The sequence below is a fragment of the Chiroxiphia lanceolata genome, chromosome 2 (genome assembly GCF_009829145.1).
Source record: "Chiroxiphia lanceolata isolate bChiLan1 chromosome 2, bChiLan1.pri, whole genome shotgun sequence".
Taxonomy (NCBI): Eukaryota; Metazoa; Chordata; class Aves; order Passeriformes; family Pipridae; genus Chiroxiphia; species Chiroxiphia lanceolata.
This window is the reverse complement of record NC_045638.1, coordinates 90,735,943-90,761,563: the sequence shown is the minus strand read 5'-3', so window position 1 is coordinate 90,761,563 and position 25,621 is coordinate 90,735,943. Positions and strand designations below refer to the sequence as shown.

The window sequence follows — 25,621 nt, the reverse complement described above, 5'->3', positions numbered from 1 at the left end:
TATTACAAAGTATTTCATCTGTCAGTCTCCATAGGTTTTTGGTGACTTGTGAAGAATAGATGGCTATACTGGAACAGACCTGTGCTGTTCTGAGAGCCTGCTGTTTTAGACAGTGCCTAAAAATAATAATAGTTACAACACTGATGGACATTTAGGTCAAAGGAATTTTAAGACTGACGTATTCATCTTCCTGAAAGTAATTTCCACTTCGTGGACTGCACAAACTCACTTGAGCCTTCCTGCTATGATCTTGTGTGCTGATAATGGTTTAACAAGGATGCGAGTTGTCCTTAAACCACCTGAACTGGCATTCAATGTACTCCTGGAATTTAAGTCACCAACTCTAGCCGGTAAATTATGTACCTCACATCTAGCTTGGAAGTGAGTGTACTGGAACATCTATTAAAAATATAGCTGTATACTTTTGTTTCTTCAGATTCTAAATTAAAAACCAGAGTTTGTACAAATGGGCCCTGTAAATGAACTGGAATGCACACTGTCCCAAACTACTCTGTTCAGCAATAATTGAGTACACACCCATCCTAAAAAGCAAAGCTGGCCCAGGAGGCCAGTATGAGCTGATATAATTTCTATGTCATACTTAAGTGCTGTGGTCATGTGAAAACCTTCTGCCATAAGAATAATTCAGAAGTAAGAAAGCTTTACCTTGGATCAAGACGCATAAGAGAATGACACGCTCTCTTGCACAGGTATAAAAAACAAAATGGAGCATAAAGTTTCACTACATGAAACAGTAACAGAAAATAGCAGGTATCCTTCCCAGAATCAGAACAAAATCTCTTTTTGTTTTTTTTAATACTCCATAGGCCAAGAAATTATTTTCCTCCCTTCCACTCTCACTGATCCTTTTACTAAGTCCAACTATCTCCTGTATTAGCTACTTGTACAGTTCTGGACTTTGCAATAATAATCTATCTCCCCTTGCCAGAAAAAGGATGGTTACTTTACAAACAGCTTCGATAACATATTCAGCAGCACAAAAATAGACACCAAAAAGCACAACACTACAGTGAAAGAAGAGCTAAAACTTCAGTTGTTCAGTGATTTGGTAAGATTAAGATTCTACCATTCAATCTGAATTAAGTAGCAAACAAGACACCACCACACAAACAATTGGAAAAGTCTCTAAGATCAGTATAGATTATGGTATTTTGTGTCCATGAGACGCTAAAAAAGAAACTTCAGTTTTCTTAACTAAAAAGGTCAGTTCAGACCTCAGAAGAAAAAAAGACCAAATCAAAGGAACAACAGTACATGTTATTTTTTAGTTTCACAAAATGTATGCTCTGTAGAATACTGTATCAGAATACAAAGGACTCAGTAATTCACAAATTCCCTGTGTGATTCGCTATTATTTTATACAGCGTGGGGAACAAAGTGCCTTTTGCACAGCTAGTGTAGTAGTGAATCAAACACAAATCATACCTACAACAGTAGAACCTAGAGTTCCCAACTGGGATCAGAAATCATACTTCCTAAAATAAAGGAAAATGCATTTTAGCCCTAAATGGCTTAGGGATAGAAGCAAAAGGAAAACTTGCCATGAAATTACAGATACAAACAGACACACAACTTGTGTAAGATCTACTGACAGGCATCAATAACAGCACTAAGGAGATATCTGTGTCATCAATTATGATGCCATATATGTAGTCATATTCTGCTTCCAGTTTCATTGGTTTAATATGACTTTGAGCAGACGTGGTCATCCCAGAAGTTGCAGTGCCTTTTAAATACAACAGATTTTAAACAGAGCCTTTGATCCAATACGTCAATTAACAATTCTATAATAGACCAATACAGATCATTCTATATCTGCCACAAATACATACTATTTCTACAGGGAATTGTTACTGGTCATAGCAAAAGAAAAAGCCTCAAAAGGCTTTAGCTTTGTTCATTAGTGCTACTAAGGTCCTTTAACAAAGAACACAAGGGACACAATTTCATAGCAAATCGTTTAACAGGTAAGTGCATTTCACTGCAACAGCCCCTTCTTCGGGTTCTTCATGCTTTTAGGTACTCAAGTTTGTTTTTTACCCAAATATTGTCTCTTTGGCTCTTTCTACATGTGAAAAATACTCTTTAACTATACCAGCTATGAAAACCTTGCCAACACAACTGTTATGGAAAGCTTTCTATTAAAGCGTTTAAAGGATGGCATCTTTTGAAATTTTCATTGTTAGTTTAACTGTATTATTTCCAATAAAGTTAATCTAAACATTGTTTTAAGTAACAGTAAGTACATGAGCACTGAATGCTTCTTAAACTCCAACCAGACAGAAACCACAGCAGCACATAAATACTGTAACAAGATGGAAAAAATTCCATAGAATAAGAACTCAGAAAGGTGTATGGCACTGCTGATATCCCAACAGTGAGTTCAGCAGTTGTATACAAAACAATTAACAACCACAAGAATTTACTGGCCTCAATTCTGTCAAAATCAAAGTTCAAATCCTAGTGCAAGGGCTTTGTAATTCTGCAAGTATATAACTGAAGCTTACAGTAAAATGTACCTAAAGTTAAACCTAACATCTTTGTTGAACTTTATCTGGAGAAAACTGATGGAGGTACTATAAATTTATTTTTTCAATACGTTTAGAATACAAACTAAGAGACCTCCAAACACAAAGCAACGTGTATACAGAACACAGACAAACACACATATGTAGCCAAGTCCCCTGGGGTTTTGCTGTTGTTACTTTATGTTTTATAGACAATCTTTATAAAAGATTAGTTTCATCATATGCATACTATATTAGAGGCATATTTCTACCACATTAATAATTTTAACATATTTTTAAAAAATCAGAATGTAAAATCTTGCCTTTGAAAACTTCCCAACAACCAATGTATTTAAGGATCACTAAGCAATCTCAAATTTCTAACAGTCTCTACATTTGAAAAATGCACGAATAAAGTTTACATATTTTTTAAAAAAGTTCACCAATCTCTCTTATGTACTTAATAGCTTGCCTCCTCCATAAATGTATCCCACCTTTTCTTTCACATCTCTCCTTTAATGCTTCATGTTTTCATGTTGTTGTCTTTATGAAAGAAACAAAAGTATCAAAAATACACAAACAATACTCAGTTCAAACTTAACAAAATTCTATTAAGTACTCAGGGTAGATTTGGTTGGCATCGAAGATGACAAAGATCTTTGGGTTCCAGGTATTATCCACACAGCTGTCATACAAGTTCACAAAACTTCCATCTTTTGAAGGAGGTCTTATGTATTTTGAATCCCCACCAATATAGTCACCAGTTAATACACGAGCAAGAAACATGACTTTATCTGGTCTATGCAGATGAGGCTGCAGATTCACGCCATGAATCTGGAAAGTATCTCCGTGCTTCATGCTCTCTTTGCAGAAATGGCTGGAATATGATGCATCTCTGGCGAAGTAGGTCCCTTTCAAATAAAAAAAAAAGAAATCTGATCACATTCTTACCACGACAGCTTAACCACTAGAGCATGGATATAGATACCAGGATGATGAAAAATGTCTGTTCTTTTATCTTCATTAGCAATCCTTTTTTTCTTTTATTTAAGTTGTTGAATTACAGCAACATGACCAAATATTTTTAGTGTGAACATTTCAGTAGGGAGATTGTCTTGTGATCAACACTGCTTTGCTGGGCATCCCTTCCCCATGCTCCCTGGTCCTACCAGCCAGTTGTGATTACATGTAATTAACTTTCTTAATTACACTTGAGGTAAAAGCAGAGCTGTATTAAACAGCTCTTGGACAAACAGAGAGTGTGCATCACCGAGTATAATCTATAAGGAACACTTATCAATGTAGAACTGTTAGGATTACCAAACTGTTGTATGTGACAACTATACTTACCTTTTCCATACACAGCAGCATGCATCCCATTTATTCTCCAGTCAAAGTTATGAATACATATTGCTTCAACAAATTCATTACTGGTGCCATGAAATAGCATCTGCTCATTAATCGTTGGGACACCCCTTTTCTTCTTCAGTTGAGCTTTTTTCCTACAGAAAACACACAATACAGCATTACAAACAGCTGTACAATCACATTAAGTTACTACTGTGAAAACACTGCACAGAGGACAAACCTAAAACATTGCATACAGTCCACTTTGACAAATGCCTAGATGGTTCTAGTTTTTAAACAGGTTAGAATTATTAAGGTACATGTTTAGAAATCACAGTTTTCTGAATGCTGTGGACTATTTTCAGACATAGTCCAAGGTTAGGAAAAAAGGCTTTTTATACCAATTAGTTCATTTTATACCTTAGTTCATTTGGCATTAGTTTTAGTGTGGTCATTTTCTACAGATAGATTTTTTAAAAAAGCACATATTTCTCACATTTTGTTCCCTTCACCTACTTAAATAGCATGGTGGGAGGCATAGCAAAGTTGGTAGATTATGAAGTACTACTACCTAGGTAAATTGCACAAATATTAAAAATAAAATCACCTAATGTTTTAGGCAAATTTACTTCCACATGATCACTTCATAATGGTTTTCTGAATTTATGGTTCACTAATACTTTTTAAAAGACATAGTTGTGCATTGGCAGGGTTACATCACTCTAAAATTTTGGACAAAAACCCTACAAAAACCCCACCTTATACTACAGGTGAATGTATATTAGTTTCATGGATGGAAAGCCATAGCACACTTCCAATTAAAGAGCAGATATATTTTCCATCAATCTTTAAGTGACTTTCTGTCAGTTGGGTTTCCCTAAGATCCATGAAGAAGTTGACTCTGCAGCTGTGTCTAACTCACTGAGCTGTTCACAGTTATGATCCCTTGACTGTCCACGCAAAATCAAGTCAGAGCACATCATTGCTTTGTTCTAATCTGTGTACCTGAATTTTCTTCCAATAACAGCTACAGTGCATGGGGCACAGTGCCACACACTCAGGTTTATCAAATTAAGCAATCTGCTTATAACTGGAGTGCATGCTTGAATTGGGGAAGAGTTTAGACGCAGTCTGGGCAAGTCTTATCAAAAACATCCAGGGAAAGAGAAAGAGACAGAGAGTGATGACTCTTGATCATATTAATGGCATTACATTGCTATTATGCATTATTTATAAATAAGTACATTTCACAGAAGTGAAAATCTTGCAGTAGTTAGCCTGAATGATACTTTTATCTGTTTTATTGTTCAGCATTTTGTCTGGGGTTTTTTTCTGCCCCACTCAGTGCAAACTAAAATATCTGTGTCTTGGCAACTCAGTTTTTTCTGTATGGTTTTTTCCCTACAACTGCTTTCCAAATAAGAAGAATGTCAGTATAATCTCAATGGCATCTGGGAGTTTCACTACTAATCTTATTAGTGAATATTTTTTTATCAGAGACAGACAGGCTCCAGGCACTCAAGTTCTACTCTATTAGCAGTTCAACTAAACCTAAGAGCCAAGATTCCCTTCATCTTGAGAAAACTACCTGTGTGAGGAAACACCTTTCAATCTAAGGGCTACTAATGCTGAACATTCAAAATTAGCCCTCTATTGCTGGCTGCTGATCTCTGGCAATACATAATGTAGCCTAACTTCTCTTGAAACAAGGGAACAGAACAAATTTATAGAAAAAGTGAATGTTCAATTGTCAAAGAATGCTCTGTAACAGTCCTTCACTATCTCTGACCAGTTTATTTCCTAAAAACCAACTTAGAATTGTCATTAATATGGGAACTACTGAAAGAGGCAAATGTGTTTTGACCACTACAGTGATGCAAATTATCATTCAAGTAATGCTCAAATGTAATCCTTGATCTTATCAATTAAACAAAACACTTTTTCAAAACCAGGAAAGTTTAAGTAGCAATTGTTCCTCGTAAGTAGCAGAATATACTGGGCACACTGGGAAGCTGGTTCTGCAGAATGAAGACATGCCACAACAGGATATTTCGTTAATTTGGAACAGAAATCGAGGAGCCCAACTATTCTAAAAAGCATCATCTTAGCAGTTTTCACCAGCATTGACAAGCTAATCCAGTTCAACAAAATTAATCCACCACTCACAATGTTTTTGTACAGCCAGTTTGCTCAATAAAAGGAAAAACCTACAGCAAAACTAAGTACCCATAGAGATGCACTTTGTACACATGCAAGCACTTAGGTAATCTGATTGACCAACACCATTTTTACTTGCTGTACTCCTCTGCAACTGCAACTGAGATGCACAAACAAAAATATGCTAGACTAAGCTTCATCTTCTTTTGAACATTCCTACCTGGGGCACCAAACGAACTTCTAGGGAATTCAAAATGCTGGAATACCTATTACTTTCTAATATACTACCAGGCAATGATGTCTTCACCAGTGTTTGTAAGCCCATCTACTCCAAGGCAGTGTTTTACCCTCAGAAGAAAAGCAGCTAAGCCTCAATTGCATACACTTAATCTAGCAATTTTTATTGCTACTTGTATTGTTTTTATACAGGAAAAAATATTTTAAAACTGCAATTACTTTTCTCCATATACTTTTATACTGTATAAGTACTAAAAAGTACTTTGGTTTCTAGTCAATTATATGGTGATACTGTAATACTCCTGACATGAAATTCTAATTCCCACTCTCAGTTTCATACCTTGAGAGTATTTTGGCACAGCATCCATAGATTCAGAGTTCTTAAACCACAAATTCTATTCACTGACGAGTCATGAAAACTAGTACAGTTTCCAAATTATATCAGTTTCTAAACTAAGAAAAAAATGGTCTTCCTTAGCCTTCCTCTGCCATCTACACTGGAGACTCAAAGAACATTTACTTTGAAGGCTGCTTGCCACTCCTATTGTTAGAAATTAAGATATGTATAAATATACCTCTAGAGAAACATAATTCTAGGAAGGTAGATGGTGAAACACAAGGCCAAGCAAATAAGCTTTAATATTTACACAAGGTAAATATAACCAAATCAATCTGCAATTAGAATTACAGAATCTTTTAGGTTGGAAAAACCCTTTGAGTCCAGCCATTAACCTGACACTGACAAGTCCGCCACTAAACCAAGGATGGTGACTTCACCACTGCGCTGGGCTGCCCATTCCAATGCCTGACAACCCTTTCAGGGAAGAAGCTTTTCCTAATATCCAATCTAAACCTGCCCTGGCACAACTTGAGGCCATTTCCTCTTGCCCTGTCGCTTCTTATATGGGAAGAAGAGACTGACCTTCACCTTACGACAACCTCCTTTCAGGTAGCTGAATAAGGTATCCTCCTGAGCCTCCTTTTCTCCAGGCTAAACAATACCAGTTCCCTCAGCTGCTCCTTGTAACTCTTTTGCTCCAGACTCTTCACCAGTTTCAGTGCCCTTCTCTGGACATGCTCAGTGTCTTTCTTCTAGTAAGGGGTTCAAAACTGAACACAGGAGGTGCAGCCTCACCAGTGCCCAGAGGGACAACCATTTCCCTGGTCCTCCTGGCCACACTATTTCTAACACAGGCCAGGATGCCACTGGTCTTCTCAGTCACCTAGGCACATGGATGGCTCATGTTCAGCCAGCTGTCAAACAGCACCTCCAGGTCCTTTTCTGCCGGGCAGCTTTCCAGCCACTCTTCTCCAAGCCTGTAGTGCTGCATATTGCGACCCAAGTGCAGGACCTGGAACTTGGCCTTGTTGAACCTCATACAATTGGCCTCACCCATTGATCCAGCCTGTCTAGATCCCTCTGCAGAGCCTTTCTAACCTCCAGCAGATCAACACTCCCACCCAGCTTGGTGCTGTCTGCAAACTGACTTAGGGTGCCCTCGATCCTCTCGTCCAAATCATCAATAAAGATACAAAACAGGACTGGCACCAACCCTGATCCCTGGGGAACCCCGCTAGTGACTGGCCAACAACTGGATATAACTTCATTCACTACCACTCTCTGGGCTCACCCATCCAGCCATGTTTTTATCAGTGAACAGTGCACCTGTTCAAGCCATGGGCTGCCAGCTCCTCCAGAATGCTGTGGGAAATAGTGTCAAAGGTTTTACTGAAGTCCAGGTAAACAGTATCTGCAGCATTTCCCTCATGCACCTTGTCATAGAAGAGAACAAGTTGGTCAACTGGGAACTGCCTTTCCTAAACCCTTGCTGGCTGGGCCTGATCCCCTGGTTGTCCCGTACATGCTGTGTGATGGCACTTAAGAAAAGCTGTTCCATGACCTTCCAAAGCACCAAAGTCAGGCTGACAGGCCTGTAGTTCCCCAGACCCTCCTTCCAATGCTTCTTGTGGCTGGGTGTCACATTTGCTCACCACCAGTCTACTAGGAACTCCTCAGGGGAGCCAGGACTGCTGGTAAAAAAATGGCTTGGTGAGCACTTCCACCAGCTCTCTTAGTAGCCTCAGGTGGATCCCATCTGGCCCCCTAGAGCTGTGTGTGTCTAAGTGGTGTAGCAGGTCACTGAGAATTTCCCCTTGAATTATGGGGGCTCCATTCTGCTCCCTGTCTCCATCTTCCAGGTCAGGGTCTGGGCACTTGGAGAACAACTGGTCTTAACTGTTAATGCCTTCTCTGCCTCAGTATTTAAAGTACCTCAGCCTTTTCCTCATCCTTTGTCACTACTTTTCTCCTCACATCCAGTAAAGGATGGAGATTCTCCATAGCCCTCCTTTTGTTGTTGATTTATTTATAAAAATACTTTTTATTGTTTTTCACAGCAGTGGCCAGACTAAGTTCTAGTTGGGCTTTGTCCCTTCTAATTTTCTCCTGGCATAACATCACAACATCCTTTAATCCTCCTGAGTTGCCTGCTCTTCCTTCCAAAAAGTCATAAACTCTCTTTTTCCCCTAAGTTCCATCTGAAGTTTTCTGTTCAGCCAGGCTGGTCTTCTTCCTCGACTGCTTGTCTTTCAGCACACAGGGACATGAGTCTTTAGGATTTCCTTCTTGCAGAATGCCCAGCCTTCCTGGACTCCTTTGCCCTTCAGGACTGTCTCCCAAGGGATTCTGTCAAACAGTCTTCTAAACAAGCCAAAGTCTGACCTCTGAAGTCCAAGCAGCAGTTCTGCTGACCTTTTTCCTTACTTGTCCAAGAATACACAAACTTAATTAAGAGTACGAGAACTCACTTAACCATCAACATTATAAGGAAAATAATTTCCTTATACATATCAGTGATATAGCTCTCAATTAAAAATAAATTACATATCTTTCAAAAAAAATCACAAAACTTATTTTAATATACATCTTCTTAGTTATTTCCTCACTACTTAACTTAGTTCAGTTGTTTTTATTAGTATAACACATCTTTAAAATTTCTGATATGTACTCCTTCTTAGAGGCTACACAAAAAACTTTTGTCAAATACAACTGCTTAAGACTGATACTGCAAAATAAGTGGATGCAGAACTGAGCACTTCCTACTTCTTCCAGGCTGGCACAACATGAAGAGGGAAAAGCCGAGAACTCAGAACAAGGTTTTGTAGCACATTAAACTTAAGGAAATTGGAGAAATATGTGTTTATTAGACACTTAATTCTGTCCTGGCTTTCATAAGGCTGAGAAACTCAACAAGGCACAAATATTCATTTGCTTTGTTCAGTAAAAATTAAAATAATACAATCTTCTCAAGGAATTATTTTACAAAAAGCTTGGTTTTGTTCTCCTTACTTCACTGTAAGTATTATGGGCATCTACATGTGGACATTCTGAACATCTTTAATGCATTAGTCTTATCTGTGCTACACTATAACTAATGCATTTCTACAAGTATTACATTTCTGCACCTGTAAAAGCTACAGTCTTGAAAATGGAAGTTTGAATAGAGAGAAATGACAAATAAGAAAATTTTTAAAAGATAAAAAGTAACACAAATTTTCATTAATAATAAAAACAATTAAACATATTTCTGCTACATGACTTCAAAACTTGCTCCATTAACAATCCTAAGACTGTTGGGTTTAGAAATAATCTCACCTGCAAAAAAACTCCCACAAGTCTAGATTTTGTATTCTCTTAATTCTTTTAATTCGGTGGCTATCCATTGTTTTTCCAAAGAGACTAGAAACTTCATTATATTCATTTGTTTTCTTTTGCAATGGAATAAGCTGGAAAAAAAGAGGTTAGTACGATTTCAATTCAATGCATTATTTCATTATCCCATGTTTTTGACCAACTTGCATACCAACTCTTACCTGGTATGGCTCCTCAGTATTTACATTCTCCCAGTGCGAAGGCATAGGGATAGCCTCATTTTCACAGATGAAACTTCAAACAAAAAAGGTAAAAATACATCACACTAAAGACATGAGGCATTTGTTTCCTGTCAAACTCCTGCTCCAAACAATACAGTATGCAAAAAGACCAAAACCCCACAAGGTTTACACAGAACTACTCAGGGTTTTAATTCAATCAAAGGCTGTTGCCAGCAGGTAACCTCAAAGGCAAGAGGTCTTATTTTGTATTCAAATTCTCCCTTAGCTTTTTATAACTAAACTATGGCAATGAACAGTTTTAATACACCATCTACCCAACAGAAGATAGGAAGATAAAGCAGAAGAAGTGGTCAAAAAGTTCCACAACATTACTAGAGCAACACTGATTTAGAAATGTGACAGTGAACACACAGCCCGAACACTCCACACTATGAGGAATTACAAGTAGCCTATCTGGAAACTGAGCTCTCATTTGAAGTAATTAAAAGCATCATGTTAAAAATACACACTTGAAAATTACAGTTTATTTAAAAGAAAAAATCAAAACAACAAAACCTTAAAAAAGAGTGTTTTAAGCATCTGCACTGCATATGTAGCAGCTTTTAAGCCTTAAAACTGGGACTAAAAGAAGGAATCACCTGAAAGTAAAAAATGTCATCACATGGAAATCAGAGCACTGAATGCAATTATTCGAGAAACAAAAAAGGGTAAATTGCCATATCATTGCATGCACTGTTCAGCAAATATCTAGTGAAAAAACAGCTAAAACTTCAAGAAAACCAAGCTTTCTTGAAAGTAATTGTAAACAGATGGCTAGTACATTTCTTATGAAAAATGACAAATTTCATTTTGAATGTATAACCAGCCTACAATTCAGAAGTAAAATTATTTCTCAGAAACTATCTGGGGAAAAAACCCCACATATTCCATGCAGTCAATTTCACCTGTGGCAGTATCACTGCACAGTTCAGTTTATTGTTTAGAGAACATCAGATTTACATCAGCGGGGCTTTACATCTAATGACCGATCAAAAGGTAAAAAACTAAAGCGATTAGACTAAAAAAATCTGGTTGCTACAACACAACTTCTTTAACTTCAAATCATTTTAGAGCAAATGACTAAAACACAGGCAAGAAAATATAACTCAATCTTTTTTGCTGTTACAGTAATAGTTCTAAATAATTTATGAATGGAACAAACTGTCCCAATTCTGATTCAACAGAAGCAAGTGAGTCCAATGGCTAAAGTCAAGCTCAGCTTTAAGAACCCTGCCAAAGGATATCAGCATACTGCATGCCTTCCCTCTCTCCATACAAATTCCTTGCTTTCTCAGAAAACAAAAGATAAAAAATAAACTAAAAATTCTCTTGTCACTCTGATGAAATGTCTTCTTTCTTCACTTGACTAGCTCTCACACATTGGTTCGCCTCTCAAACTGTTTCACGCAAAAAGCAAATAAATATAAACAATAAAGACAAAACATTTTTGTTTCATTTTACTTAGAAGAATCAGGAATAAAATAAAAATAAGGAGTCTTCCTTTTATTTCCTTACCTGAATGAATTGATAGAAAAGGGAGCTCGCTTTATTGGACGTTGCTTAAGGGTAGTCAGGTTGATTTGTTTCATCACTGAGCATAAAACAAAAGTTAAAATGAAAATTTCTAGAATTCATCTATAGCATCTGAAACATTTACATGACATTTTTTAAAATAACATTACGACACCCTAAGTTGCTTGACAGGGATTCTTTTTTCAGCAATTAACAAATCAGCATTTTCAATAAATATTTCTGAATGCATTGTCATTTATGAGTTGGCAAAATGCACAAATATTACACATACAAAATGTTTATTTTTAAAATACCCATCTAAAATTCAGTTTCACTGAATCACTGGCAAAACTTCCAGTGACTTTAACAGGATAACAAAGAATATTACTACTATCCTTAATGTAAGATATGACCTACAGACAGTGACGAAAATTGTTCTTTAATATTTGCATTTAGTGCTTTTATTCTGGATGCAAAACAGTTTTATTAAACAGACAATTCAACATAAGCAAACATAAAAACTCCTTGTATTGTTACATACTACTTTACGGCCAGTACATTGTTATTTTACCCAGTCCTCAGTTTCTGTATTTGAAATACTTGAAATTTGAGTATATTAGAATACATATATATTTCCTTGATTTCCTGTATTTAAACATATAGCCGTTTTGTAATTTAATCAGAAAATAAACAATCTACAAATGGAAAAACTAAAAAAAAAAAAAAAAAAAAAAGGAAGTTATTAGAATACATCTTCGAACAAAGAACAGATTACATTTATATTTAGTTGCATACATTAGAAACCTGTAATATTCTGTAATTAACAAGAACGACAAAAGTGAGATCTTTACAATTTACTAGAAAATGTTTTTGCCTATCTCCTTATTAGTCTGAGAACAGAACTGGCTTCAACTACCTGCAGAATTATTAAATCGCTTTGATGCCAGTATTTTGCAGAAAACTTCCTTCATAGCAATGTTTCTTAAACAGACTCTGAATGGAAGAGGTTTTTCAAGCTTACAGGAAGTTGCATGTTAAAGAAAAACGGTTCAAACTTCACAGTTTAATCGATGTATGCTACACACCACCTGCAGTTGAGGCAAGCAGCAAGTAACATGATGGACAGCTATGAAACAAGACATGCTAGCACAGTAATAAATTACACTAAAAAAATGTAACAGGGCAGCAGCTTCTACAAACTCATATGAACTTTCCTGTAAAGGTGGCATTTTCAATTAAATGTTTCTGCACTAGATAGGAGGACAATAACTTGCTGAATGAACAAATGTGCTGTGTATCTGGCACCTTCCATTATTTAAATTTACTCTATGAAAAGATACATACCTGAAAAGTCTAGCAGGTAGTTAAACTTTGCAGTCGTAAAAGACAGAGAACCATGTGGGTTTGTTCGGAAACTCCTTTCAATATCTTCACTGCTAATAGAGCAATGACTGTTTGAATCAGTCTTCAAAATAAATAAAATAAGTGAAAAAGCACATTTAGACAAATTCAGCAATAGGTAGTTGGATGTATGGAAATCCACCACAGCCAATATAACTTCATAGGGATTTACCTGAAACATATGCCATTTACCACACTCAGCCAAATAAAACCAGCCCCACTGGGTATCAGAGGTATCCATCTCTTCAACTGGACTTTCTATTTTTGGAAATACATCTTCTGATGGTCCTTGGAGCATTTCCTGAAACATTCACACATAGACACAAAAAAAATTTTGCATTTGCAATACTTACAAAAGATCCTGGCAGATGGAGGGCATATTTGTTTTTTCTTTTTCAGAGGAAAATTCTCAATTTGCTACTTACAAAGTATTAAATCCTTTAAGTTAGTTAAATATTTTCAAAACCCTCTTAATTGTCTGTAAAGTATGCCAGTAAAGGCAAGTTATAGGCTTTAACATACCAAAGAGAGGTGCTAAGTTTCACACTGATGGCTGTAGGATCAAGGCTATTCAGATATATACAACAGCCTCTCCATTACATGCTACTCAGAAATTATGCGTTGGGGTTACATCAAACAGCTTGATGAAAACATCTACTAGCTGCTCACCAACACTGAACAAATCAGACTGGATATGAAAAGTTGTAGGAAAAAAATCTCAAAACTAAGTCAAAGAATATAATTATTTACCTGTGTAAGAGCACACTACATTATCCCTCCACAATGCATGATGGACAGTTTCCCCCTCTAATACACCCACTTAAAAATGACACAGTAAAATTATTGGTACTCTGTACTTGTATTTACAGAGAAGGTTCACAGCATAAGCCAGAGTGGCTTCCACACAAGCAATGACTACCACAGTTGAGGTGCTGCAGGATGGAAGAAAAAGGACTGAAGAAAGCAGAGGTATAAAAATCATGACAAAACCAAACAGGGAATAAAGAATCACATTTTTTTTCTGACAAATGGAGGAGACGCCTATTGAAGGTTGCAAATGTCAAGTTCAAAAAAAGTGAAAGATAAACTTCCTGAACCAGAGGAATTCCTTTTCATGGTATGGTGTGGATGCTGCAAACTGGAAGTTCAAACAGCAGCTAGACAAGTTCAAAACAACCAGAGCTCTGCTAGAATACCTTTAGGAGAACCCGTTAGTCCCTGCCACATTTCAGCTCATTCTTCATTCACCAATAAAATTCTGAAAACTCTGAAAGTGCTTGTCTCCACTTGCATGTATTTCCTAACAAGTCAACCCTCTGCAACAACCTCCCCAAGCAAAAATTCTAAGTAAGTTAGGGGGAAACGTTTCAGAAAAAGAAGCTTGCACCACTCCCGGAAAAGGTCAGCAATTTATCCACTCTTAACTGTTTAACCAAAACACTTTGGCACTCTTCCCAAAAATTTCCTCAATTTCACTTCTGCTTCCAAGAAGTGAAACAATAAGCTCCAGCAGAAGTAAGTCAAACAATATGCAGTTTGTATCTTAGATGCTTCAGTTGATTCCTGATCACTTCAACCCAGAGAAAAAGTAAGGTCCTGAAGAAGACAAATACTGGAAATTAGAGGAAAGAACCACCTGGACAGTGCTATGGGAGCAGGAGTTAAAGAAGCAGGAGAGCAGAAGGCACTTCTAACATTACCCTTCCCTCCCCCCTACTTTTCCCAAGTTAGTGGTTGTTTGAAAAACAATCTGAGATACTTCTTTGTGATAACAGCTATAGACTGCATTATAATCATCAAAAGCTCCAAAGAGTGTTCAGAAAACAGGGGAATCAGAAGTGGATCTCCACACCTCTAACTTGCAGAAACTGAGGGCAAACCTACTTCAGTACAAATGGAAGCCTGCCCAAGGCTACACACATGGATTGCTACCTCAAGTTCAAGCAGAACTACCCTAACGGTACATCAGCTGCATGGAAAAAATATTTTGAAAGAGGTAAGAAAACCATTCTCTATTTCAGAGGACATCTGCCAACATTTCTTCATTTCTTCTATTCCTCACAGCAATACAGAGTCACAGAACCTACATTCACTTGGTGTTAAAAGCACAATTGGCCAACAGTTTTTGACTATAATCTTTCACCTTCAACTTGATTCTTTCTCTCAAGTAAGCATTTGGCTATGTTCTACCCTACAGAGAGAAGGCAGAGAGGCAGAGGCAGCCTGCACTTTTTTAAAGCTAAGACAAAAGCAATTCAGGCTTTTTTGGTAATGTTAAGTCTTCTCATATTCCCACTAAAACGGCCAGACCTCAGCTCCATCCCACTGCTGGTTCAGGGCCTTGACTCTGATCAATCAAATCAGTACTGCCTTTCCAACAAGAGAGGACATGTCTTTACAAGCAGAGAGGCATGATTACCAGTGCCTGTCAACACACAGTCCTCTGGGGCAATACAGCCTCCAGAATAAACTATTTACTAGGGAGACAGTTATTCCCATGGCTTTCAAAAATACTACATTTAATCCACATATTACCCTCTTCACAAAGTCTAGGGTAAGCAGATAGATTCCAGGATACTTCAGAAGCATGGAGAAATGACCCGAAGGCATGAACGTGTAAAGCCATAAAACCAAGAAAGCTGTTCTCAAAGCTGACACAAATCCAACATGCTGGTGAGAATTACTGATTGATTTAATATCAAATGCACACCATTTATTAAGCATGAAGTAGCTTTTTGAGAAGGACTTATTAGCACTGTTTCTACTGATCTAGGAGTTACCAGAACAGCTCAAATTAAACGAATTACTCTGGCAGGAAAAACATCATTCCAAACGCGATGAATGCTTGTTGTGTGCTGTGACTGAATGGCTTTACTACCACCGGTAATGCATTGCCTCCTTTTTCTAGAAGTACTTTATGTCTGAATGATAAACATGCTTTATAGTGTATAGAGTCACAGAATGGTTTGGGCTGGAAGGGCACTTATAAGACCACGTAGTCCAACACCCTGCCCCATCCAACCTGGCCTCAAACACTTCCAGGGATGGGGCATCCAGGCTTCTCTGGGCAACCTGTGCCTCACCACCCTCATGGTAAAAAATATAACAGTATCCCAATGGGCTACTCTGTCTGCATTCTTGTGCAGTCTGCTTCCACTTGGCACATTGTGCCTACAAACACCAACTTGGTATAGTTCCCTGCTGGAAACACAAGCAGTGCCAAGGGATTCTCCGGCTCTTCCTCGGAGAACAGGACACCTGATTAGGAGACTTGTCTGAGGTAGCGTGCAGGGCTTGGCAGGGGAGGCGAGGAGGAACACCATCAACACCAATACGGGACACCAGGTGAAATGACAATGCCCTTCCCACCTGCACCCCCACGCACCGGCTCTGTGCTGCCGAAGGCCACCGTCGCAGTCACACCTGCCACCGAACCCTCCAGAGCCGAGTCCATTGCAGCTCAAGGGCACGGCCGGGCAATCGAGCCAAGCACAGCACCACTAGCCCCTCATTGGGGCCGCAGGCCGCTCCTACACACACGGTGGCCAACGCCCCCCACCCCCTTGCGCAACCTGGCAGCGCGCTCGGCGACGGGGCGGGGCGGGAGGGGCAGCGGCCTGCGGGGCGCGCGGCGCACGGGCTCGAGGGAGAAGGACGGGAGGAGCGGCCGTTCCGTTCCGTTCCGTTCCGTTCCGTTCCGCGGCCCGCCCGCACTCACCGCATGCGCCGCCCCCCCCGGGCGCGCTCCCCACATGCCGCGCGCGGGGGCCGCTCCGCTCCGGGCGCTTCCGTTACCGGCGGCCGGGGAAGGGGCGGGGCGACCGCCGCGCTGGGCCGCGCCCCATTGGCTCGTCAGCGCCGGGTATGCAAATAACAGCGGAGTGGGTGGTGCTGAACGCGAGGGGTGGAGCCACTGTCGTGAGGCGAGGGAGGGGGAGACTGCGGCACTGTGGCTGAGACGGAGGCACAGGCATAGTCCTAGTCCAAGTCCAAGTCCAGTGCCCGGCACTGTACCGATACTGAGCAGTACTAAAACCAGTACCAGGTGTAGTTCCAGCACCAGTCCCAGTCCCGATACAAGTCCCAGTTCTGGTAGCAATGCCAGTACCTGTACCAGTCCCAGTACCTGTACCAGTACTGACCAGCACCAATACCAGTACCAGGCCCACTTCAAGTCCCAGTTCCAGGCCCAGTTCCAGTCCCAGTACCAGGCCAAGTTCCAGTAGCAGTCCCAGTTCTAATACCAGTAGCAGTACCTGTGCCAGGCCTGGTTCCAGTCCCAGTCCCAGTTCCAGTACCAGTTCCAATCACAGTTCCAGTAACACTACCAGGCCTATTTCCTATCCCAGTCCCAATTCCAGTACCAGTACCAGTTCAGGTACCTATACCAGTACCTGTGCCAGTATCAGGCCCAGCTCCAGGCCCAGTACCAGTTCCAGTCACGGTATCAGTACCTGTACCAGAACAGGTAACAGATCCAGTACCAATAACAGTCCCGTGCACCAACCAGAGCCGTGATACACCCTCCACTGCTCTGTGTCCCACCACCTGGTCTTTTAGTTCTTTTGATTCTTGGTCTTGATAGTAATGGGCCTCTGCTTTACCAAGAAATATTTGTTGTAATTATTGGTAATTTGGTAATACAACAGCCCATCATTTTCCTGTGAAATACAACTCCTCATTTTCCTGTGAAGCACAGGTACACTTGGGCTCATACACGCATTTATTTCTGCACATGCAGCTTTTTAAAGAACTGATGCCGCGTTGACGCCAGGCATGGCAGCAGACGTGACCATCACACCGTGCACAGAGCATGGTCAGCCAGTGCAGTGCAAAGAGAGCAGCAATTAGAGCTGCAGCCTGTTGTGGGCACTCAGGGCCCATGGGCAGCTTCATGTTACAACTGAGGTCTAGAAGCCTCAGCAGCAGCAGCTCATGGTCTCAAGTTGAGCCAGGGGAGGTTTAGGTTAGATATTAGAAAGAATTTCTTTACAGAGAGGGTAATCAGGCACTGGAATGGGCTGCCCAGGGAAGTAGTGGATTCTCCATCCGTGGAGGTTTTTAAGAAGAAACTGGATGTGGCACTTAGTGCCATGGTCTAGCAACTGCAGCGGTAGTGGATCAAGGGTTGGACTTGATGATCTCGGAGGTCCCTTCCAACCCAGCTGATTCTATAATTCTATGATTCTATGATTCTAGGACCAGTTAGTAAGAGAGGACACAGTCATGAATGTAGTTGACCCCAGCCTTTTGGTGCAGATATTCTAGGATGGGAGCTGCTGAGCAGAAAAGCAGGCAGTAACAGCAGCTACATCAGTCTGCAGTTAGCCAGGGGCCTGGTGACTTCAAAAAACCACGTAGTCATCATACATGTGTGCAGTCAGTGAAGCACATCCTGCAGTGAAGGATTTTCGTTGAGCAGCATGCCAAAAACAACACAGGTGGATTGAAAATGAATTTCGCAAATTCTGAGGGAGTGTCAGGCAGGATACGTATCCAGATTCTGGCTGTGCTGACCTTGCCTCTGAATGCAGAGTTAGAAAAGGTTATTTTTCTGAGTTAAAAAGTCAAGCAGCCTGTGGTGAATCATTGGAGGTATTTTACTGGTATGAACATGAGGCTTCTGGAATAAAGGAGCTTTCTGGAAGTAGAGACATCTTTGCTCAGCCATGATATTTGTATTGACATTGTTGGAAAGCACATAAAAATTGTGGGGACGTATCCTTCCTGTCCTGCCTTTCTTTATGAATATATACATAGGATAGAGGTAGGGGGGATTCTTTTACCATCTTAGCTATTGAATGTCTGTTGAACATCTTTTTTTGCTTGAAAAGATGCTGACAATGCTTTATGTTTAACATGGGCCTCTTTGAATCACCTGTTTCTATTTTTATTACTACCAGTCATAGATTTTTAAAATAATGGTCAGGTTTTTTGTAGAATTTGCATAAGTGTATCTGAAGCTACATTAGCACAACACACGGTTTTCTAGGAGATGAAAGTTTTAACAAAGTTTCTGCTGCTATGCCTTGAAGCATGGGATAGAATTGAGATTTATGTTGTGTGTTTCTTCCCTTTCTTTGTATGTTTAGACTGATAATTAATAATGGAGCGTAAGCCTTTCTTGAGATAAAAATATCTTCATTACAGTGAAAACATAGCTTATTAGAGTGACTGTATTCTCAGGAAGCTACATGCTAATGCCAGACTCTTTATAGCAACAACAACTTAAAAACCTTTAAAATCCAAAGATTTCAGTGGATATCTTATGTACTGTGTGCAGTCTAACAGCTTTTCTGAAGAAGACATAATTGGGTTAATTGATTCTCGTCAGCCACTGCTTCAAGCAGCAAAAAGGCAGAAATTGGAGAGGTTTAGACACATGACTTGAGTTATAAATTCGTTTTTTCAGGGAATGGTCAAATGGAAATAAAAGAGAGAACTCCCTGATGCTGCCTAGTACATAAATTGTAGGATGATAGAAGGAACCAGGTTTGAAAGGACTCACGAAGTTCTTTAATCCAGCCTCTTTACCAAAGCAGGCCTAACTTCAAATCTAGATTAGATTGCTCAGTTTCTCATCCAGCCTTTTCTTTTTTCCTTTTTTTTTTTTCCTCCAGGCATGTTTGCTGAACTGTTTTCAGGGGTAAAGAGTTTTCCCCTTCTGTCCAGCCAGAATTTCTTGTGTTTCAACTTGTGTACATTGACTCTTTCCTTTCGATATAACAGTCAGAACCCTAACATAGTGCTTCTTTAATTGGATCAGACAGGGGATTAAAATAGGATTCAGGCTGGAATGCACTTCGGTCATCTTTGGGGAGGGCCACAAAGATGTTCAAAGGGCTGGAGCACCTCTTCTATGTAGACGGGCTGAGAGAGTTGGGGCTGTTCAGCCTGGACAAGAGGCAGTTCCAGGGAGATCTCATTGTGGCCTTTCAGTACTTTTTATAACAAACAGGGAGAGCAACTTTTTTACATGGATATGCAGTGATAGGACAAGGGGGAATGGTTTTAAACTGAAAGAAAGAGGGTTTAGATTATATGAGGAAGAACTTCTGTCTGTGAGAGTAGTGAGGCACTAGAATAGGTTGCCCAGAGGAGCTGTAGGTGCCCCATCCATGGAAGTGTTCAAGGACAGGTTGGAAGGGGCTCTGAGCAGGCTGGTCTGCTGAAAGATGTCCCTGCTCATGTCAGGGGGGCTGGAACTAGATGATCTTTAAGATCCTTTCCATCCCAAGCCATTCTATGATTATATGATCTTGCACAACCTCCTGATTAAATCAGGGTCAATCATGAGTCATTTTGTTCAGGACTGTATCCAGTCAGGTCTTGAAACCTACAAGGATATAGACTGCTCAACCTCTCTGGCCAACCTCTTCTAGTGCTTGATACTTGACTCCCATTATAGTGAAGAAATTTTGCCTCTATCCAATCATTACAGCTTAAGCCTTCTGCCTCCTCCTGCCACCATGCACTACTGTGAAGAGCCTGGCCTGGTTTTCTTGTTAACCTCTGTATGTATTGGAAGATTGAAGTTAGCTGCTCCTACCCAAGTCTTCTCCATGTTAAACAAGTCCAGGTCCACCAGTTTGTCCTTACAGGGCAAGTGCTTCAGCCTCCTGACTGTCATGGTGGTCATCTGCTGAAATTGCTTCAGGTGATCAGTGCCTTTCTTGTACTGATGGGCACCAAACTGGGTATGGTGTTTTAGACAGGGTTAACAAACCCTAGTATTCCTTTGAGATCCTGGGTAGGGTCCTGCTATTTTATAGTCAAGGGTGCAGTTGTCCTACACTGCCTCCAGGGCACACTGTGGGATCACATCCAGCTTCCCATCCACTAGGATCATGACATCTTTTCAGAATAGCTGCTCATCAGGTAATTTCCTAACCTGTATTGTTGCCAGAAGTTATTTCTTCCCAGATGCAGAACTTTGCTTTTGTCCATGTTCAATTTCATAAGGTTCCTCTGAGCCCATTCTTCCAGCTTGTCTATGTCCTTCTAAAGAGCTGCTCTCTGCCCTTGAGTATATCGAGGACAAGACAAGGAAGGTAAACTGCCATTAAATATTTTCTGAGGGGGGAAAGTCAGTGATTCTTTGGTATTTGCATTTCATAGGAGATTAATTTTTAATAATCAATGTAATGTTGCATGCATACAACAGAATGATAACGTAAATGATAATGAAATATAATTCTGCCACCATTAACTGAGAATAAGCAGAAACCAAACAGAACAACCAAAGAAAGATTGCAATATAAACATTCCATGCCCCCAAAAAGCCCATAACAATACAATGACTATGCCATTAAAATAAAATATTGACAGTGTTTTGCCACTTTTTAAAAACTGTAAGATTTTGTCATGGGTATGCGTATTGCTATATAAAGGAAATTGTAGGATACATGTGGTATCCACAAACTTGTACACTCACAAGTACAGTTGCCCACAGGCAAGAGAATGAGGAAATACTCTACTTATTACAGAGCATCACATCTAAAGGCAATGGCTGTCCACCTCAAATATGGCATTGGTCTTGAGATGTGGAGGAAGCTGTAGAAGCAAATCATTATGCATTCTTTCCTTGAAAGTCCACATTGTCTTGATTTGTTGTTAGATGTGTCAAGCAATCTTTCTTAACCTGACTCTGCTGCATCCTTCTGTGTTCTAGAAGATACTCTTCTAACCCTGTTCCTGCTGTGCTTTCCCCGGTTATGCCTATTTTGCACTCTTCAGGAAATGGAAAAGGTCTAGGAACATCTTAGTTCTTTGATGCTTTTTTTTTTTCAGTGATACTGCCTGGAAGCAATGATCCCAAGTAGTACTTGTTCTACCCCCATGGAGAACACAACCCACAGCCAAGAGTCTTCCTTGTCTCCTTTCGCTTTTCTATCATATTTCTAGATGTTCTTTTTCCCCCTGGTTGTCTCACTCTCATACCCAATACTTCACCATTATTTGGTTGCTTAAAATTGCCAGTTGCCTTTCTCTCTCCTTTTATGGGTAGACTGAGCTCCAGCATCTCAATTTGTCTTTTTTGTTGTTTGTTGTTTTGAAGGAGGAGTTCTTCGCTGACATTAATTGAATTTAAATGCAAATAGATGCAATTGTAGCAGCAGGAGAACCACAGAGAGCTTTTAGTTTGTTTTTCTCTAGGGAAGGACATGGAGGATTCATGGGCACAGAGAATACTTTGATACCTGCACTCATTTTGGACTCCTGTCTTTTCTAGGCTAGCACAACCATGTGTCTCTAACTGCAGCATTGCATAATGACATCAAGGCCTAAGCCAAACAGCCAAAACAGTCAGAGAACAAGATAACCTCAAAAACAAGTCTGCCAGCACCAGTGCAGTTTCTCAGGTATAACACAAACAAAATGGGGCTGGTTCTCATTGATCCTGCAGTGCTGCTCCCTGTGTGTTGTTCTAATGACTAAACTTCACTCATCGCCCTACTTCCCTTACTTTGTGTAGCATACTTTGCATATATGGCAGGGATACTACACATCCTTCTGTGCTTCTGTGTACATATCACACCTGCACTGAACTCTGTCAGCCTAAGATTTCAATATAAACATTAATTCTACATACAGAGAAAAAACCCTTACCTATAGCCTGATGCACTCCTCTCCCACCTTTCATTACAACCTAGGAAAGAATGCAGGGACTACTTGCAACCTTGTTCAATGACTGGAGATGGCATTGCTGTCCACCTCATCTCCTAGTGAATAACACTGATGAAAGGAATGGCTTCTCCATCTTTGCTCCCTGTGCTGAGCTGTACTATCTCTGAGGAGAGAAAAGCATTTGCAGAGAACTTTTGTGCCCAGTTACATTGGGCAGCAGAAGCAACTGTAGTTTCAGTAGCTTATTTTGTGTCTGCGGAATGCAGTGAGCAAGATTGGGATGATCAGAGACAATGCCACACTGCAAACTGTGGGGTTGTCTGGGAAGTCTGGAGAGGATAGTCATCCGTAAGAAGTAAAGGCAAAATTGCATTCCCCATCTCTCTGAATCTTCATGATGTCTCTATCCACCAGCACTCAAGTGATGCTTAAGAGTGTACTAGGGTCTGTCTGGAATAGTGTTAATTTCCTTTGTAGCAAGCTGTATGATGCTGTGTTTTGGATTTGTGACTAAAGCAGCCCTGATAAGACACATATGTTTTGGCTATTGCTGAGTAGTGCTTGCACAGCATCAAGGCTTTCTCTTTTTCCCACTCAGCCCTCCTCAGGGGTAGGAAAAAATCTGGAGGGGTCACAAGCAGGACAGCTGACCCAAATAATATTGTATGCTCTATAACATCATATACAGTAGCAGAAATTGAGGAGAGAGAGATTTTGGGGAGGTAGCCATTGCTCAGAGACTGGCTCTGGACATCACTCTGCTTTTGCATCACTTTTTCCTTCACTTACTAAACTATATATATCTCAACTCATGAGTTTTCTCGCTTTTGCTCTCCCCATCCTACTGTGGTTTTGTGAGAGGAGTGAGTGAGATATCGTGTGGTGCTTAGCTGTGGGTGAGGGTCAACCTGCTACAAAGTGAGAAAAAAAAACCTCCAGAATCTCTCCATGCTTCCACACAGCTACAGGACATTCCCATACTCAAATGTGTGCACATACATGCATCCCAGCATCTGCTCTAATGCAGTCACTCACCACCCCACTGTTTATCCTAGGACAACACAGGTGCTGTGAATTGCCAAGGAATGCATCACAGCCAGCTGAATCTGAACCATACTTGAGCCAGCACTGTGACAGTGGTTGGAAACTTCCTTCTACAGGGTACAGAGGCATCTACTGAGTTTGTTTGCTACCTCACGTGACCTGTTGATTGAGGGAAATTAGACCTGAGACCGTTGAAGAGAGCACTAAGGCATGTCCAGACTTTGGCCTGTTCCCCTGGCCTGCTCATCCATGTGTGCACCAAGGATATTGTCAAGAGAGACCTTAGTAAACCAAGGGTGGCTACAGGGCACTGGAGCCCAGGTGCTGTTCTCCTTGGTCCTGCCAGTGGAAAGGCAAGGCTTGGGCAGGAGGGCCCCCAGCCTATGGGTTAACACCTGACTGCACAGCCAGTGTTGCAGGTAGAGCTTTGGCTTTCACGAGAGTGGACCCCTGCTTTGAGGAACAAGCGCAAGAGCATGTTTTCCAACAGGCTTTCCAGCCTAGCTAGGAGGGCTTGCCCTAAGCATACTCTGCATGCACTAGGTTTCTTCTAGTCTTTCTCATACTTTCATGGCCCTCCAGTGGTACCATGTGCTCTCTTTGGACTCTTAACATCTGCTTCTTTCTTCATCTCTGTGAGGCCACTCTCTGCTCTCTCAGCATTCTTTCAGTCATTCTGCTGTACTTTTTCACCTCTCCAAGGCTACTCTGATCTCTGAGTCTCTTTCTGGCCTACTTTTTTCCACCTTTCTGAGGCTAATCTTTGTTATCCTTCACATTTATAGGTTTTCTGCTATTTTCTTAACTTCTCTGAGCCTACTCTGTCTTCTCTCAGGTTCTTTCAGGCTCTAGTCTCTCAGGCTCTGCAAGGCTTCTCTGTTCTCTGGGACTTCCTCAACCTCTCCACGTCTTCCCTAGACTCTTCAAAGCTGCTATGGCTGCTTTTCAGTTTCTTCCTTCCTCTCACTGAGATGACTTTGGAGCGCTTTAAGTCTTTCTCCTTGTTTTGTATCTCACTCACCTGTCAGCCCCCCTTTCTGTTGTTAGACTGGGTTTTCTACAGCTGTTTTAGTTTCCCTTCAAGGTTCATGGCATCTCAGCAACTACCCTTCTTTCTCCTGGGACTTTTTCAGCCTTCCTGCTTGTTTCTTCCCTTCTCCCAGGCTATTTTTCTGTTGCTCTTTTAGCCTCTCACCTCTCTTAGCAGATGCAGATATACACTCCCAGTGCACTTGCAGAATCTCTGATACTTTCTTGTTATTGTCAGGGTCTCTTGTGTGTTTATCATAGTTCTTTCAGGCTTTCTACTAGTTCCTTTTTTTTCTTGGTCTTCTCTTGAGGCCACCCTTGGTACTACTGAGTACTCCGGGACTCCTGTCATAGTTCTGAGACTTTCTTGTTATCACTGAGCCTCTTCTGTATTCTCTGAGGGATTCTTTGCCTTATCCATTTCTTTCTTGGCCAATTTGACATTGCTATATTTTGTTTCCTTGAGCACTTACAGGCTTTCTTCCCTTCCCTGAGGCTAATTTATATACTCTGAATCTCTTTCAGACCCTCTGTTGCTTTGTTCCCTTCTGCTTGGCTCCGCAGTTTCATTTGGTGATTTTTCAGACCATCTTCTACTTTCCTGGCATTTGGAAGGCTATTCTGCAGTTTTTCTCTGTCTGAGTGTTAATCAGTTTTCACATTTTGTCTGAGACTTCTTAGTGTCCTCTGGATGTCTTTCAAGCTCTCTACTACTTTGTCCTCTCTTCAGCTATTCTATATTCTCTGGGAGACTTGCAATCTCTTTCCTATATTAACAGGCTCTCAAAATCATTTTCCCATTTTTT

At 40.5% G+C, this 25,621-nt stretch overlaps 1 protein-coding gene and 1 long non-coding RNA gene across 5 annotated transcripts; one reads left to right on the top strand and one right to left on the bottom strand.

Annotated features, from left to right (window-relative positions):
* Window positions 1–2,615: 2,615 nt before the first annotated feature.
* PARP11 (poly(ADP-ribose) polymerase family member 11) lies at window positions 2,616–17,470 on the bottom strand. 4 transcript variants are annotated; one of them, XM_032678233.1, is made up of 8 exons: window positions 17,372–17,470; window positions 13,288–13,416; window positions 13,059–13,179; window positions 11,718–11,793; window positions 10,143–10,215; window positions 9,925–10,055; window positions 3,879–4,030; window positions 2,616–3,439 (listed from the first exon to the last, which is right to left on the bottom strand). In XM_032678233.1, exons 2-8 carry the CDS (start codon window positions 13,411–13,413, stop codon window positions 3,126–3,128), a joined length of 993 nt encoding a protein of 330 aa, XP_032534124.1. In that variant the 5' UTR covers window positions 13,414–13,416; window positions 17,372–17,470; the 3' UTR covers window positions 2,616–3,125. The 4 variants fall into 4 exon arrangements, with proteins under 4 accessions (XP_032534124.1, XP_032534122.1, XP_032534121.1 ...); XM_032678231.1 differs by lacking the exon at window positions 17,372–17,470 and adding an exon at window positions 16,834–16,908; XM_032678230.1 differs by lacking the exon at window positions 17,372–17,470 and adding an exon at window positions 16,501–16,769.
* Window positions 16,904–23,989, top strand: LOC116782115. Its single transcript, XR_004355126.1, has 3 exons — window positions 16,904–16,977; window positions 19,736–19,761; window positions 23,798–23,989. It is a non-coding gene; the product is annotated as an uncharacterized LOC116782115 (long non-coding RNA).
* The last annotated feature ends 1,632 nt before the right edge of the window (window positions 23,990–25,621 follow it).

What these genes read in the sequence shown, in the direction of transcription:
- PARP11 (XM_032678230.1), bottom strand. Translation starts at nt 16,569, where the DNA reads ATGGACTCGGCTCTGGAGGGTTCGGTGGCAGGTGTGACTGCGACGGTG. An exon ending in CCTTCGGCAGCACAGAGCCG is followed by an intron (nt 13,417 to 16,500) that starts GTGCGTGGGGGT and finishes TGAATGTTTCAG; the next exon opens with GAAATGCTCCAAGGACCATC. An exon ending in TGCTGCTGTGTATGGAAAAG is followed by an intron (nt 3,440 to 3,878) that starts GTAAGTATAGTT and finishes TTTATTTGAAAG; the next exon opens with GGACCTACTTCGCCAGAGAT.